This window comes from Corythoichthys intestinalis, chromosome 22 (assembly GCF_030265065.1).
Source record: "Corythoichthys intestinalis isolate RoL2023-P3 chromosome 22, ASM3026506v1, whole genome shotgun sequence".
NCBI classification, from domain to species: Eukaryota; Metazoa; Chordata; class Actinopteri; order Syngnathiformes; family Syngnathidae; genus Corythoichthys; species Corythoichthys intestinalis.
In genome coordinates this window covers 6528125-6545224 of record NC_080416.1, presented here as the reverse complement: position 1 = coordinate 6545224, position 17100 = coordinate 6528125, and the positions used below count along the sequence as shown (strand labels likewise).

Sequence of the window (17100 nt, the reverse complement as noted above, 5' to 3'; positions counted from 1 at the left end):
CTGTAATGTTGTACATGTTAGCGTGTCTTGTTTGGTAATATCGCGTCACATCGAACTCTTTAAAAACAGCGACTGTCTCTTTGCAAATGAGGCAGACACAGTTGTTGCGTATTTTATTGAAGAAATAGTCCAATATCCACCTATCCTTAAAGTGTCGGCCATCGCAGTCAACATTTTTTTTTTTTAATTGATTGTATTGGAAGTAAAGGGTCACACGGGGGTAATGTTGCTTAGAGTGCTGCTGTTAAAGTTTTTCAAACTTTCGTGAGAATACGCTGAGTTTCTGTGGACAAGATAGTTGTAAATATCAGGGTAGCAGATGTCAGGCTGAGACGGCGAAGACAGCGGGTTGAAAAATATCGATTTAGGCATCAAATACGGATCAGGCGAATAGATCGACCGAAGTTTTTCCACATAACGCCTTTTATGCAACGCATCCAATGAGTTTACAGCGTCTAAAAGCACCGGGACTTCCATGAATTGCACTATAAATTGCACGACAAATTGAAACCATTGAGAATACGGATGAACAATGACGGACAATATGGTGGCCGGATACAGCGACACGTCATTGTGTGACGTTGGTGAGTGGGGTCTATTGACAATTTTTTGGGGGGAGAAAGGACAAAATGAATCAAATATTGAGTGAAAAGATTCTCAGACGAGATCATTAGTCATAATATTTCATGTTTTATTCACATACGCAGAACCGGAGTGTATATCAATGACAACAGTGCAATTGAAAATTGTGCAGTTTTGTCACTGATCGTTCATTTATTGATCCAAGATGTTCAAGTAACAAGTACAATCAACAACATTCTGATAAAAGTATGCTTTTACTAAAGTTTTAAATCACAACAGCCATTACAAATGTGACACTTATTAACCCTTTATAGAGCAAGTGACTTTTTAGGCATTAAAACTTTTATTCATCAACATTTTTTCTCTGTATGAAAGAATAAAAAGAAATGCACACTGACTACGACCCCAAGTAACACTCTAAAGTTGATTTTTTCTCCCCCCCCCCGTCATAGTTTTTAACTTATTAGCTACCATTAACGGCGCTAGATTACAATTACGACAGAGAGGGGCAAATGAACGGAAAAGACAAATTCCTGTGACAACCGAGTTCTGGTCCTGACAGAACATTCTGAGTGATGGGACGCTCTGGTGGTTATTTGGAAATCACACAACTGTAATTTCGAACGTACATTTTTTTTTATAGCTGAAACAATTACTTTAATAATTTGGGTAACTTGATTTTAAAACTTCACTAGGATTTTTCTTCGCCTGGAGGAATCGTTTAACTTTGCCAGCTCTAAGCATGACGTTTTGCACGGACTACTTTTAATGAGGAACAACATGCTGACGTCAAGTGCATACAGGATGAAGACAGTCAACCGGCGGATAGATTTAATTTCAACCCACAAGAATATAGCGGTAACAACGAAGTCGACAAAAGCGAAGAGAAAGGCACCAAGGAAAAGCAGAAAATGTCAAAAGTGTAGGAGCATTTCAAGCTGAAGACCATGGCGAACACTGTTTCGCGTATTTACTGTAAGACAGTGCTTGCATAACACGACAGCACGTCTTCAATGCTGACGCTCCACCGAAGGCACCCCGTTCACTCCGGGAGCGGAGGAGCGATACTCGGGACAGGGTAAACCTAAATTAACGTAGCGCTAAAAAAGAAAATTAACGTTACTGTACCTTTCTAACAAAACATTAGCCCTACGCAGGGCTAAATTTCTATTAATTATGACTACTGTAGATGCGTGGCTAACGTGTCTTTCATACAGGCTTTTTTTTACTGTAAAAACAGCGTTGCAGAGTGATGAGGGTGTAAAATAAAAACATAATAAAGCGAACTGTCAATTTTAGCTGAAAACTGCAAAAACTACTACAATTTTGACGAATTAAAAACTTAAATAGAACTTCAAAATAGCTTGACACAAATGGAAATTCAATTGACACATGTGGGAAAAACACCTCACTTTTAAGTGATGGGAGTTTTATCAAGCATAATGACATTTTTAGGTAAGAAATATGATTTTTTTTTTAAAAAATGTAAGATCTAGAAGTTTTTGGAGTAAAAACAGTTAATTTTATGCTGTCCTCACTACGAAGCGTCTACTTTTTCCAAAGCTAGACAGCTAGTGAACGACGCCTTAATAATCAGACTTCTTCCTTTTTTATCTGATTAATGAAATGGCCTCAAACCATTGTCCTCTTTAGACTGTCGTAAAACTACAAAAAAAGTACACAAGCATTGCATTAGCAACAACATTAGCTTAGCACGCTAGACAAGTTCACTAAACATAAACAAAAAGCGCCTCATACAAAAAATATAAAATTTCTCTAACTAACATAATATGTACATTCTTTACAACATCCATACTTATGGACAAATCTTGCCCAAGGATCATATAAGCACAACATTACAACGTAGGCATCAGCCTGAGACGTCGTGCAGCCATATTGACTTGGCAAGAAAACAACAAAAACCATGTCGCAATGCGACCACAAGAGTTTGCTGTTGGACAGCACAAAAAACCCTTGTTTTTTCTTTTCGAGTCACATCTGAGGTGCAGTTGCTGACTGTTGTCAACAATGTACATCTAAAATAAAGACACTGATTGTCTGAAAATTGTTCAATTTTAGGTGGAATGTCTTGTTTTCTAATGAATATTTATTAGGGCTGTCAAAATTATCGCGTTCACAGGCGGTAATTACATTTTTAAATTCATCACGTTAAAATATTTGACGCAATTAACGCACATGCCCCGCTCAAACAGATTAAAATGACAGCAGAGTTAAATGTCCCCTTATTAATTGTGTTTTTTGGAGTTTTGTCGCCCTCTACTGGCGCTTTGGGTGCGACTGATTTTATAGGCTTCAGCACCCATGAGCCATAAACCATTGTGTAATTATTGACATCAACAATGGCGGGCTACTAGTTTATCTTTTTTTGATTGAAAATTTTACAAATTTTATTAATAAAATGAAAACATTAGGAGGGGTTTGAATATAAAATTTCTCTAACTTGTACTAACATTTATCTTTTAAGAACTACAAGTCTTTGTATCCATGGATCGCTTTAACAGAATGTTAATCATGTTAATGCCATCTTGTTGATTTATTGTTATAATAAACAAATACAGTACTTATGTACCGTATGTTGAATGTATACATCCATCTTGTGTCTTTTCTTTCCATTCCAATAATAATTTACAGAAAAATATGGCATATTTTATAGCTGGTTTGAATTGCGATTAATTAATTTTTAAGCTGTAACTAACTCAATTAAAAATGTTAATTGTTTGACAGCCCTAATATTTATAATTGCTCTTGACCTAAACAAAAAAAAAGTTTCATTCGATTACTCGATGAAAATTTCAGTGCAATATTCTATTACTAAAATATTCAATAATAGCGGCAGCCAGCAAACTTTTTTTTTTTAAATCCCTCCTGCTAAAGCATTGAATGACCAATAAGCCCCTCTCTGTCCTAATGGATTGGACATCGAGCGCCATCAATGGCAGACAATGAGTTAAATGAGTGCCCTCCAAGTAAAAAAAAAAAAAAAAAAAAAAGATCAATATTCGTACATGATCGTGTTCATTGAAGACAAAACTGTTCTAAAATCTTGGTTGTATTTTGAAAAGTATGCCAAAAAAGTCACAAACGTAATTCCCTCGCAGCTATTCAATTAGTTCATATCAAGGAAGAGGAAGTCCTTTCCTCTATCAAGATAAAGAAGCAACCCATCCACCAAAGGCAGCAAGAAGGTCCTCATGACACAAATGGCCCAAAAGAAATCTCATCTTTTCTAATCCGGGATGATGTGACAGCGCTTGCGAGAGGACATCGCGATCGTCTTCCATCGTCTGCAGGAAGAATAGCACAACAAATATTGACTCCGCCTTCAAACAAGACACAGCGAACGTGTCGAACTCACCGTGTGAAGGCGTCTCACTCGGGAGCGGGTTCGGCTAAAGGGGTCTCGGCGGTAGAAGAAGCGGTCTCGGGAGGGCTCTCGGAGGAAGATTGCTCGGAATCGGCGTGGACGGCTACCGGAAGGCAAACAAATCGAAAGATTTGGTGGTGCCTTGGCTTTGTTAACCTCCAAGGAAAGATGTTTACTTACAAGCTGGAGCGTATTTGGCTGCAATCAAAACACACAAGCAAAGTCATCAGCGACTGAAAGAATTGCTGAAGGAGCAAACGTCCCTCACCTTTTCTGCATTTGACGATGATAACGCCGACAATCGCGAGGGTCAGGGCGAGGAGCGCCAACGGGATGCCGACGGCCAGCGCCGTCTTCCTCCTTTCTCCCGCTTCACAAAGCAACAGACGTGACGTCATCTTCATTTGACGAGGACGGAAGCGTGTGGCTCACCTTCAATTCTGTCGTTGCACAGGATCTTCGCGGGGTCCAGCGGGATGACAACGTCCTCCAGGACGCCGGCCAGCTGGAAGACGCACTCGTATTTGGCGTCGGCGTCCACCGCGTTGAGGTCGGCGATGGTCTGGAAGGTCCCGTCGTGGTTGGGGAGGGTCTCGCCCATCTCCACGTCCTCAAAGAGCTCCTCGCCGTCCTTCTTCCAAAACAGGGCGGCCTCCCTGGGGTAGAAACCCGTGGCGTGGCAGGTCACCGGCGAACGCGACGTCTTCTGCAGCAGGGAGATCCGCGGAAGCTCTGTCGCGTGCGAGAGGGACAAAATGGAGAATATGCTGAAAAAAATGGGTGAAAGTGTGTGAGGAGAAAGAGGGATAAGAAAAATGGAAAGAAGAAACAATAGCTAAAGTGTGACCGGTATGGGAATGGAGAAAATTCACGAGGGGGCAAAGATATACAGGGTGAACAGTTGAGGCAATCTACAAGAGGAGCAAAGATGCCGAGAACTCACGATAAAAAGATTGGAGAGAGGACAAAAAGTCCAAAAAGACGGACAATTGCATGAAGATGAAAGAATGTGTGAAAGACAGAAAGAAGAAAAGATGTTGAGGCAGGAAAAAAAAAAAGGAGATTATCGGAGTCAAGAACAATGATATCAAGAATCGGATGAGTGAAAAAAATATGGAGAGAATACGTGAAAGGACCAAGAATAAAGAGAACGTGTGAGATGAGAGGTGAACAATTCAGACATAGTGTGTTTGACAAGACAAGATAAAGACAATCTGGAAAATGAAAACTGTGTGAGAGGACAAAAGATGGAGAGAATATTGGGAAGAATGTAGGAGAGAAAAGATGGATGGAAAGTATAAGAGGACAAAAGATGAAGGGGAGGACAAGGATAGGCTGTCGCGGCAGTCAACTTTCTGTAGGAGGCGGCTGTGTGCTAAGATTATACCTGTTCTCATGAGGAAGTCCCTCCCAAAGCTCACGCACTTCTTCAAGTAAGAAGGGCAACGCTCAGTGTAGTAATACTTGTGGAATTGCAAATCAAATTGGTCCCACTTGTGTTTGGTGACGACAGCTTGCGGCTTGACCGCGATCCACCTCATTCCCTTCAAATCAAACGATAGAAAGTCTTCTCCGTCGTAAGCGTAGTGTAGCCAACCGTCCACCTCGCCGGTCTCATCGTCCCATTCGCAGCCAATCATCCACTGGATCATGTGAACACCTGAGAGAAAGGCACGTGACGGTGTGTCCAGAGATAAGCCAACGTCTGCTGAAAAAGGCGACCGGCGCATGAAATGTCTTGAAATGCTCCAAAGTTGGACGGCAACAAACCTCCAGTTTGGTTGAAGCGCTTTTGAAGATTTTCAATGCTGACTTTGTCGCTCTGCTGATTATTAAATTATTATTGATCTGTGTGTTTCTCTCCCAGTATTGTGGATCCTCGGCTGTGATTTTGTTCATCCAGTCCTGTTTTGGTACACATTTCCTGCTCTTGCTGTCGTAGTGGGTAATCTGAACGCCGTCCACATAGTAGACAGCCAAGAACTCTGGGAAGTTTGGAATTTCAGACGACGCTGTTGTGATTTGCTTGAACGTGTGGATCACTGTAAGAAAAAGCAAAAACATTTGTTGATCCGATCTCCCAAAATCTTCCACTAATCCCATTTAAAATGATTGGAACACAGCAACACCTGAAAACATTTCAAAACAGCGAAAAATAGGCCGTTATTTGTTTTCCCATTTTGGATCGGAAAACAGATACGGAATGAACGAACGAACGATCATTTTGAAAATGTGCGACGACACGGCACGTCTCAATTCACCTTCCTCTTAAATTTGTCCACAAAATACCCATATTTTCAACGAGAACAGTCAATGTTAACTCATTGGCTGCCATTGACAACAATAGACGTCTGATTCCTTTTGACTGGGAGGGGCGAATGAGTACGTTCATTCGCCCCTCCCAGTCAAAAGGAATCAGACGTCTATTGTTGTCAATGGCAGGCCGCGAGTTCAGAAAGACACTTATTTGTTTGTTGCTCTAATATAATAACGCTGTATTTATTTCCAGAAATCTTGCACTAAAATCTTCCCCTAGTTTTGAACAGATTTTCCGAGACGTCAAAAAAAACCCTTCGATTTCGGAAAAGCTTGTTTTTCTGCTCGAATATCATAGGTTGATTTCCCCGGTCGGCGTATCGATATATTGTGAAATCATCGTTATCGTGAGCCTTGTCAAGCAAATCATATCGGGAAGTGACCACTCCTAATTTGCAGGTATTTGAACAAGAATTGCCGGGATTCCAAATTTTGGGGACACCTCGTACTTGAACAAGTGACACAAGGAAATAAAGATCGAAAATGTTCATATTGGATATAATTCCACTGTAGTCACACTTTTTAAATGTTTTTTTAACAGAGGAACACCATGATTTTTAGCCTTTGTTTTCAAGTTGTAAACATAAATCATTTCATCTGAAAGAATTCTTCCACTTGAAATCTTCAGGTGAACTTTGAAGCGAGCGTTAAGTGCGTCACAGTCGTCGTCGATGATAAAGTTGTTGAGAAAATGGACTTACCAGGTTGGACGTTTTGAATTTGCACAGCCACAAGCAAAAGTGCCACCAACTCCTTCATCTCCCACATTTTTGCCTTAGTTTTTAGTCAGCCGGGGAGTTCGACGCCATTACCTGAGCTCGGCTATGACGTCACTTTGCTTTCACTTTCGCCAAGTGTGCCTTTCTGGGGAATCATGTGATCACGAGTGGGGAGAGGGAGTGGGCGGGAAACCTACTTTGACATTTTATACTATAATCTCATTTTACTTAGAAATTTAATGTTTATCCCTCTAGAATGGACTCGTCCTTAACTCTTTGGCTGCCATTGACAGCAATGGACGTCCAACTCATTTAAACTGGGAGGACTGCTATGGAGGTATGTTTGTGTCTTTATTATTCAGTCCCCCAAAAATTGCTTCAATTAAAATATACTGTATATTGTAGAGATATATCAATTGGTACCACGACGCACAGTCATGGTTGCACTTCCCATCATGCATGTGGGCAGAAGTTAAATGGCTACAGTATCATTTACTGAAAGCTCAACAAATACACTAGATGGCAATATCTAGTCACAATATACAAAGTCACATTTATCCTTTAAGAATTACAAGTCTTTCTATCCGTGGATCCTTCTCACAGAAAGAATGTTAATAATGTAAATGCCATCTTGAGGATTTATTGTCATAATAAACAAATACAGTACTTATGTACTGTATGTTGAATGTATATATTCGTCCGAGTTTTATTCATTTTTTTCTTAATGCATTGCCAAAATCTATATGATCGGGAAAAATTATCGGGAATGATTGGAATTGAATCGGGAGCAAAAAAAAGCAATCGGATCGGGAAATATCGGGATCGGCAGATACTCAAAAACGATTGGGATCGGATCGGGAGCAAAAAAACCCATGATCGGAACAACCCTAGTTAAGACTAAATTGAAAGTGCAAAGTTTGGCCTTCTGGCCGGATTGTTGGAATCCCGCGGGCCAGGCCGTTGGAGCAGCGCCAGCGCGGGTCCGGGGTTTCGGCTGGCTCGATTCCGGCAGTCTGGCTAGAAGGTCAGATTCCTTCACTCATAACACAGCGGCAACAATGCTACAAAAACACACTGTCTTTGTAGTGGCACGAGCTTGGTTTCACATCTGCCTTGGTGAACATGTTGTCCTCCTCTGTCGTGATGATGGCAGATGGATGCAGTGTTTCCAAATGGTCTTTCTTTTATGTATGAGTACTGTTACTCCAGCTACACTGTTGTTTTGGATGGAGAAATTCTAAAACTGAAGTTGCGAGCAGATGTAAGAAAGTAAAGCGGAAGTACCTAGGAAACATGGCTATAAATTCTTTAACTAAATGAGCCTTTGTCATTTTCGGGGGGCAGAAAGGAAAAAATGAATCAAATATTGAGTGAAAATATTCCCATACAAGATCATTAGCCATAATATTTCAAGTGTTATTTACGTATATGCTAAGCTGGAGTGTAATTCAATGACAAATGTGCGATTGACAAATGTGCAGTTTTGTCATTGATGGTTCATTTATTGAGCCAAGATGTTCAAAAAACAAGTACAATCAACAACATTCTGATAAAAGTATGCTTTAAAAAAGTTTGAAGTCACAACAGCTAGTCAAAAGTTGACAATTATTAACCCTATTATAGAGCAAGTGACTTTTAGGCATCAAAAATTGTATTCATCATTTTTTTTTTCAAGTAAAAATGAATGAAAACAGAAATGCACACTGGCTATGATCCCATGTAACACTCTTAAGTCGATTTTCTCGTTTTTTTTTTCCCCTCATAGTTTTCAACTCATTGGCTGCCATTAACGGCGCTAGGTGTCCAATTCATTTCGACAGAGAGGGCGAATGAACGGAAAAAAACAAATTCTGGTGACAAACCAGTTCCGGTCCTGACAGAACCATCTGAGTGACGGAACAATCTGGCGGTCATTCAGAAATCACAGAACCATAGGTACTAGGGGTGCAACGGTACACAAAAATATCTGTTCGGTACGTACCTCGGTTTTGAGGTCACGGTTCGGTTCATTTTCGGTACAGTAAGAAAACAAAATGCAAAATATAAATGTGCTAGTTGTTTATTACACACCTTTGTGCTTTCAACAATAGGACCATTAGCCTATACAAAGCTAGAATTCCGCTCAAAAAGTAGCCAGTATTTAAAGATAATCCAACAACAATTTGCCTTTCAGACCCCGCGTATTGGTCAGCTTTCTTTCTGAAAGAAAGAAGAAAAAAGAAGTCCTTTGCTAAAGAGAAAAGCAATCCCAATGGCAAAGATTTTAACATGTATTTTACAAATGAAATGCCTCAATGAATCTTTTTTTTTTTCTTATGAATTGTTTTCAAAAGCTTTATTAGTGGATTTTCTCAAGTTAAAGCGCCACACAGAAATTAATAAATTTAATTGTGTAAGCAGGATCTGTGTGTTATTCTGATTATTTAATTACAGGTGTTTTACAGTGGGGAGAACAAGTATTTAATACACTGCCAATGTGTTTTCCCATTGGCAGTGTATCAAATACTTGTTCTCCCCACTGTAGCTCATTTCAATTTATTTTATTTAAATGGGCTATTATTTATTTTATTATATGTTTACATTTTACAAATGTGATGTAGTATTCATTTATATTGCATATTTTATGTTGTATAACTTTAGTTCCTATGTGAATAGTAGTTCCTACTTGTTTTGTTGTGGTAGGAGGGTTTTGTATTGAACACGGGGCCGTGTTGGTTATTATTATAGCAGAGAAGACAGCAGTAAATCAACAAAGACAAGTCAACTGTGCCCCGATCTACCACTCAAGAGATTTGATGGACTCAAAAAGTGGGTTACGATAGTATATTAGTTTGAAAATCGACCGGATCCACCGTATTTTTACACGAGTGACTTCCGGTCTGCCTGATCCTAGCTACCGGTAGTAGTGCTAACGCAGGAGGCTCGCGTCTCGCGTCAAATAATAAACTCTGCCGTTCTTTTTGCGTGCGTCGCGTTGAGCTGCTTCTGGGATGCGTCTAACACGCGGCCGCACTGCGACTGGTATGCATTGGCTGACTGACTCTAACGCCCGCGTTTCACTGCGTTCTTGCGGCGGATACGTTGTCTCGCCGTTGACGTTTCTGGGTTATACTGTCCTACTGTGTTGGTCTTCATTATAGTAGAGAACAAGGAGTAAATATAATCTACACAAAGAAACTAACCCGATTGACTCACAGCCTCAAAAAGTAAGGGTTACATTACGTCAGAAACTTGTTCGGTACGCCTCCGTTCCAAACCGAGCACCAAGTACCGAAACGGTTCAATACAAATACATGTACCGTTACACCCTTAGTAGGTACATAGGTCTCTTTTGTTGTTTTTTTATTCCTGCTACTAAAGCAATTAATGACCAATACGCCTCTCTCTGTCTGAATGGATTGGACATCTAGCAATGTCAATGGGAGCGAAAGAATGCCCTGTAAGAAATAAAAAAACAAAAATCAACATTTGTACATGGACGTGTTGATTGAAGTCCAAACTGTTCTAAAACCATGGTTGTATCTTAAAGTGTGGCAAAAAAGTCATATATGTAATTCCCTAGCAGCTTTTCCATTAGTTGGTATCAAGGAAGAGGAAGTCCTTTGATCTTTCAAGTTCAAGAAAAATGGAGCAACCAATACACCAAAGGCAGCAAGAAGGTCCTCATGACACAAATGGCCTAAAAGAAATCTCTTTTCAATTCCTGCATGATGTGACAGTGCTTGCGAGGTGACATCGCGATCATCTTCCAACGTCTGCAGGAAGAAAAAGCACAGCAAATATTGACTCCACCCTTAAAGAAGAACACAGCGAGCGTGTTGGACTCACCGTGTAAAGGCGTCTCACTCGGGAGCGGGCTCAGCTAAAGGGGTCTCTGCGGTAGAAGAAGCGGTCTCGGGAGGGCTCTCGTAGGAAGATAGCTCAGAATCGGCGTGGACGGCTGCCAGAAGGCAAACAAATCGAAAAATTTGGTGGACGTCTGACCTCTGCCTTGGCTTTGTTTACCTCCAAGGAAAGATTTTTACTTACCAGCTTGGATGTATTTGGCTGCAAATCAAAAGACACAAGCAAAGTTGCTGTCATTATCACCAAAAAATTGCTGAAGTATCAAACGTCCCTCACCTTTTCTGTATTTGACGATGATCACAACAACGATCGTGAGCGTCAGGGCGAGTAACGCCAACGGGGACGCCAACGGCCAGTGCCGTCTTCCTCCTTTCTTCCGCTTCACAAAGCAACAGACGTGACGAACGTGTTTGACAAGGAAGAAAGCGTACGGCTCACCTTCAATGCGCTTGTTGCTCAGGACGTTGGCAGCGTCCAGTGGGACAATAATGTTGTCCCGGCCGCTGAACAGCTGGAAAGCGCATTCATAATTGGCGTTAGCGTCAACCGCTTTGAGGTGGGCGGTGACCTGGAAGGTCCCGTCGTGGTTGGGGAGGGTCTCGCCTATCTCCCCACCCTCAGAGATCCTCTTTCTGTCCTTCCTCCAAAAAAGGGAAGCATTTCTGGGGTAGAAACCCGAGGCGTGGCAGGTCACCGGCGACAGCGGCGTCTTCTGCAGCAGGGAGATCCGCGGAAGCTCTACCCCGTGTGAGATGGACAACATGGAGACAATGTGTGAGAGAAAAGTTGGAAAAATGGGAGATAACCGGATGAAAAAGGGAGAGGAGATTTGAGGATAAACGAGAGTGAAAGTGTGCAAGGAAAAAGAGGGATAGGAAAGATGGAAAGGAAAAACAGTAGCTAAATTGTGACAGGAAAAACATGTGAGAAGCAAAAATAGAGAGGATGAACAGTAGAGACAATCCACAAGAGGAGCAAAGGTAGAGGGAATTCATAACGAAAGATGAAAAGAATATTAAAGGAGGAAAAGGCCAAAAGATGGACAATGGTGTGAAGATGTGTGAAAGCACCAAAAGAATGAAAGAGCTGAAGCTGTTGAGACGAGATAATAATAATTCGAGTAACTTGATTTTAAAAATGGATTAAGTCAAAAGATGGAAAGAATAAACAGCTCAAGAGTCAAATGAGTGAAAAAATATGGCGAGAACTAGGGGCGTAACGGTACACAAAAATCTCGGTTCGGTATGTACCTCCGTTTTGAGGTCACGGTTCGGTTCATTTTCGGTACAGTAAGAAAACAAAATGCAAAATATAAATGTGCTAGTTGTTTATTACACACCTTTCAACAATAGGAACATTAGCCTATACAAAGCTAGAATTCTTCTTAAAAAGTAGTGGGTATTTAAAGATAATAATCCAACAACAATTTGCCTTTCAGACCCCGCGTATTGGTCAGCTTTCTTTCAGAAAGTGTCATGCCACGTCGCTTACTGTTTTATTTTGAAAGCTTCACCCTCTTCATAGTCGCGTACTTGCCATTCTGTGCATTATCCTCCATTTGGAGCGCTTTGTTTTTGTAATTTTTGATTCTAGTCAGCTTGACTTTTTCCTCCATCAGGAGCGCTTTATGTTTTTGCCTCATCTCCCTTTTGGAGTGCTTTGTGTTGGAAACCTTATTTTGATTCTAGTCATTCTGACTCATTTCCTCCGTTGGAGCGCTTTCTGTTTGTACTTTTTCTCATCCCTGCATGTCAGCGGAAGAACCTTTGTTTTCAAAATAAAAGTATTTTTTGTCCGAAACTCCGCAATTGAGTCCACCTCGTTGTCTCGGTCTGACAGAAAGAGAAGAAAAAAGAAGTCCTCTGCTAAATAGAAAAGCAATCCCAATGACAAAGATTTTAACCTGTATTTTACAAATGAAATGCCTCAATGATTTTTTTTTTTTCTTATGAACGGTTTTCAAAAGCTTTATTTTGTGATTTTCTCAAGTTAAAGCGCCACACAGAAATTAATAAATTTAATTGTGTAAGCAGGATCTGTGTATTATTCTTATGATTTAATTACAGGTGTTTTAGCTCATTTCAATTTTTATTTTATTTAAATGGGCTATTATTTATTTGATTATGTGTTTGTATTTTACAAATGTGATGTAGTATTAGTTTATATTGTGTATTTTATGTTGTATAACTTTAATTCCTATGTGAATATTAGTTCCTACTTGTTTTGTTGTGGTAGGCCGGTTTTGTATTGAACACGGGGCCGTGTTGGTTATTATTATAGCAGACAAGACAACTGTAAATCAACAAACACAAGTCAACTGTGCCCCGATCTACCACTCAAGAGATCTGATGGACTCAAAAAGTAAGTTACGATTGCATATTAGTTTGAAAATCGACCGGATCCACTGTATTTTTACACGAGTGACTTTCGGTCTGCTAGCTAGTAGTATAGACCCTACCCACCGACGTCACAAAATCACATGCTCGCTGTATGGTTCCGCCCCCTTGTCCGTCATTTTGTGTCTGTATTATCAATGGTCTCAATTGATCGAGCAATTTATAATGCATTTCATGGAAGACCCAGTGCTTTCGGATGCCGTAAACTCACTTGATGCGTTGCATAAAAGGCGTTATGTGGAAAAGCTTCAGTTTATCCATTCGCTAGATCCATATTTGATGCCTAAATCGATGTTTTTTGACCCGCTGTCTCCGCCGTATTTGCCTGACATCTGCTAGCTACCCTGATATGTACAACTATCTTGTCCACACAAAATCAGCCTATTCTCACGAAAGTTTGAAAAACTTTAAGAGCTTGGAGGCTTATAAATACTTCGTTGCTGGTTGGGTGAAACAGGTCCTCGTCCACGAAAATTCGGCAGGAATCTATCTCGTGCTTGGAAAGGTGAGTTACAAAATTTTCAATTCAAAATCTTTTGTTATTGCTAACATCCACTGTCAAGTCTAATGTATTTCATGTCGTTTGTCAATGGAGTTAGGGGTTTTAATGTTTATATGGTTTAGCGATAGCACTCTCACTACATACATACGTGTATGTTGTCGGCGATTAGCCTAGCAATGATCTTAATTGTGGTTGTCAGCCCAAAACCCTCGAAATATATATTAAATGCATCTTACCAGATATAAAATGACTACTACATAATCTGTGGTAATCGTTTGGAGCCCAGTTTTCTCGTCAAATTGCAGCAGCCCATCTCGCTCTCTTCTCTCCGGGTCTCTCGGAATCCGGTAGAACTTCCAAGTCTCTCCGTCTTCTCCGTCTATCTTCTCTGTTATTGCAACCGACCGCCACACACGCCTTCACCATTTTGATTATTAATGTTAACGAGCAGAAAAACACGTCGTAAATAGGAGGAATGTACGTAGCCGTAACAGGTAAACACGATGTGTTGACGGACAATTGGGCGGCACCAGTCAGGAGGAAGGAGTTGTGACGTCACGTGGGTAGGGTCTATTGACACAGGAGGGTCGCGTCTCGCGTCAAATGATAAACTCTGCCGTTCTTTTCGCATGCATCGCGTTGAGCCGCCTCTGGGACGCGTCTAACACGCGGCCGCACTGCGACTAGTGTGCATTGGCTGACTGACTAACAGCGGTGGCCACGTTGTCGTGCCGTTGACGTTTCTTACTGTCCTACCGTGTTGGTCCTCATTATAGTAGAGAATACGGAGTAAATATAATCTACACAAAGAAACTGTAACCCGATCGACTCGCAGCCTCGAAGTGTAAGGGTTACATTACGTCAGAAACTCGTTCGGTACGCCTCCGTTCCGTTCCGAACCGACCACCAAGTACCGAAACGGTTCAATACGAATACATGTACCGTTACACCCTAGAGAACACACAAGAGTACCAACAAAGAAGAAAACGTGTGAGATGAATGATGAACAATTCAGACGTTAATTGTGTGATAAGACGAAAGTTTGAAGAAGACGAAAGTTTGAAAAATGAGAGCGAATGTGTGAGATGACCAAAGATGGAGAATGTGTGAGAGGAGCAAAGGCTGTCATGGCAGTCAACTTCCTGTAGGAGACAGCGGTGTGCTAAGATTTTACCTGTTCTCATGAGGAAGTCCCTCCCATAGCTCACAAACTTCTTCAGGTAAGCAAGACATTCCTCAGTGTAGTAATACTTCTTGTATTGATTGTAGCTTTCCAATTGGTCCCACTTATGTTTGGTGATCACAGCTTGTGGCTTGACCGCGATCCACCTCAGTCCCTTCCAATCAAAGGATAAAAAGTCTTCTCCGTCGTAAGCAAAGTGTTGCCAACCATCAACCTTGCCGGTCTCATCGTCCCATTCGCAGCCAGATAGCCACTGAATCATGTGAACACCTGAGGAAAAGGCACATGGCGGCTTGTCCAGAAATATGACAACGTTTGCAAAAAAAAAAAAAAAAGCCGACTGGCGCATGAAATGTCTTGAAATGCTCCAAAGTTGGACGGCAACTAACCTCCAGTTTGGTTGAAGCGTGTTTGAACTAATTTAATGTTGACTTTGTCGGTGTCCTCAAGAACAATATTCCTCTGTGTGTTTCTCTCCCAGTAACTCGGATCCTCGGGTGTTATTTTGTTCATCCATTCCTGTTTAGGTGTATAATTCCTACTCTTGCTGTCATAGTGGGAAATCTGAACGCCGTCAACATAACCGACAGCCAAGTAGTCTGGGAAGTTTGGAATTTGAGACGACGAAGTAGTATGGATATACTTAAGTATATGGATTACTGAAAGAAAAAGCAAAAACATTTGTTGATCTCATATGCCAACATCCTCTATTCCCATATATAATGATTAGAAGACAGCAACGCTTGAAAACATTTTTATCGATTTAACCATTTATGAAGCCTTGCATCTAAAAAATAAGTGTCGTGTCTGTGATGGACATCATTTTGCATGCAAATATTGAGGAAACTAGTAAGCTAGCTCAATAAAATTTGGAATTCCTTCAAATTTGGAAGTAAATTTTTTCAATTTTACAGACGAAATTTTTTTTTAATAACATAAACTAAAACCAGACAATATTAGTCTTGAGTTTTCGTCAGCAAAAACTAGACGAAGACAAACATTTTGAGATGGATAAAATATGACTAACACTAATAAGTATTATCGTCCAAAAGACTAAAACAAAAATTAATAGGGCTGCCATAACAACGCTTTTAACAGTTACATTATCGTTGAAAAAATAAAAGACAATAAAAAAAAAATTAAAAAAAAAGATATACAGTGTTACATGTAAATAAAAATATAGAAATTTTAACCAGAGGTTTTAGGGGAAATTGTCAATCTCATTAGTTTATTACTTTAATTAAAAAAAAAAAAAACTTATTGATGTCAGTGTAAAATCTATTTCTAAAGGAAAACATGCAATTATAGGAGGTTTATTTGCGAACTTTTGTTTGTGAACAAAAAAACTTCGCATAAGGAATAATAAAATGTATTAAATAATCAAAACTATTATCTCTGGGGTAATTGTGGTGCCAAACAATGTCTTTTAAATTCAAATTATACTATATATTTCTCACCATAATGTCTTTAAATCATAACCCACTTGGTAAACGTTTTTTTCCCTCACGAAACCTCTGAGCGTTTGCTGAAAAAAAAAATCTTCCACTTGAGGTGAACTTTGAAGCATGCGTTGCTTTGCAAAGTGCGTAACACTCGGAGTCGAAGATGGTAAAGTTGTTGAGAAAATGGACTTACCAGGCTTGACGTTTTGGATTTGAACAGCCACAAGCAACAGTGCCACCAACTCCTTCATCTTGCACATTTTGGCCTCCTTTTCAGTCCGACGTCGACCGTCGGCCGAAAAATCGGCGCGTTTACCTGACCTTGGCTAGAACATCAGTTTGTTTTCACTTTCGCCAAGTGCGCCTTTCTGGGAAATCACATGACCTCGAGTGGGCGGGAAACCTACTTTGACAATTTGTAATCCAAATTAAATGATATTATAAATTTCCCCTCTAGAATAGACCTTTCCTGAACTCTTTGGCTATCATTGACAGCTATGGACGTCCAATTCATTGAAACTGGGAGGAATGCCGGTGACTGCTCATGTTTGAAGACCATTGACAGGGCTAGCTTTTGTTGCACCAATATTATTTTTTTATTGCTGCCGATTCCAATGCCTTGCTATATCGGCTGATTGTGACGTATTTTTGAAAAAAATATCAAATTTATTTTCTTTTAATACTAATACACTGCACACTCCCTTGCTATTCCCACCAGAATTAGGAATG

At 40.4% G+C, this 17100-nt stretch overlaps 1 protein-coding gene and 1 pseudogene across 1 annotated transcript; both read right to left on the bottom strand.

Annotated features, from left to right (window-relative positions):
• Positions 1-1023: 1023 nt before the first annotated feature.
• On the bottom strand, positions 1024-7148 carry LOC130910967 (class I histocompatibility antigen, F10 alpha chain-like; annotated as a pseudogene).
• A 1355-nt stretch (positions 7149-8503) lies between these two features.
• Positions 8504-16754, bottom strand: LOC130910968 (class I histocompatibility antigen, F10 alpha chain-like). Its single transcript, XM_057828639.1, has 8 exons — positions 16565-16754; positions 15319-15588; positions 14921-15199; positions 11287-11586; positions 11125-11227; positions 11032-11049; positions 10831-10942; positions 8504-10757 (listed from the first exon to the last, which is right to left on the bottom strand). Exons 1-7 carry the CDS (start codon positions 16629-16631, stop codon positions 10924-10926), a joined length of 1056 nt encoding a protein of 351 aa, XP_057684622.1. The 5' UTR covers positions 16632-16754; the 3' UTR covers positions 8504-10757; positions 10831-10923.
• Between the last annotated feature and the right edge of the window lie 346 nt (positions 16755-17100).

Excerpts from the sequence above, each read along its gene's own strand:
- LOC130910968 (XM_057828639.1), bottom strand. The coding sequence starts at position 16,631 with ATGTGCAAGATGAAGGAGTTGGTGGCACTGTTGCTTGTGGCTGTTCAA. Across the intron at positions 15,200-15,318 it reads ACGCTTCAACCAAACTGGAG|GTGTTCACATGATTCAGTGG; the intron begins GTTAGTTGCCGT and ends CCTTTTCCTCAG. Across the intron at positions 11,228-11,286 it reads GAGCAACAAGCGCATTGAAG|CGGAAGAAAGGAGGAAGACG; the intron begins GTGAGCCGTACG and ends TGCTTTGTGAAG.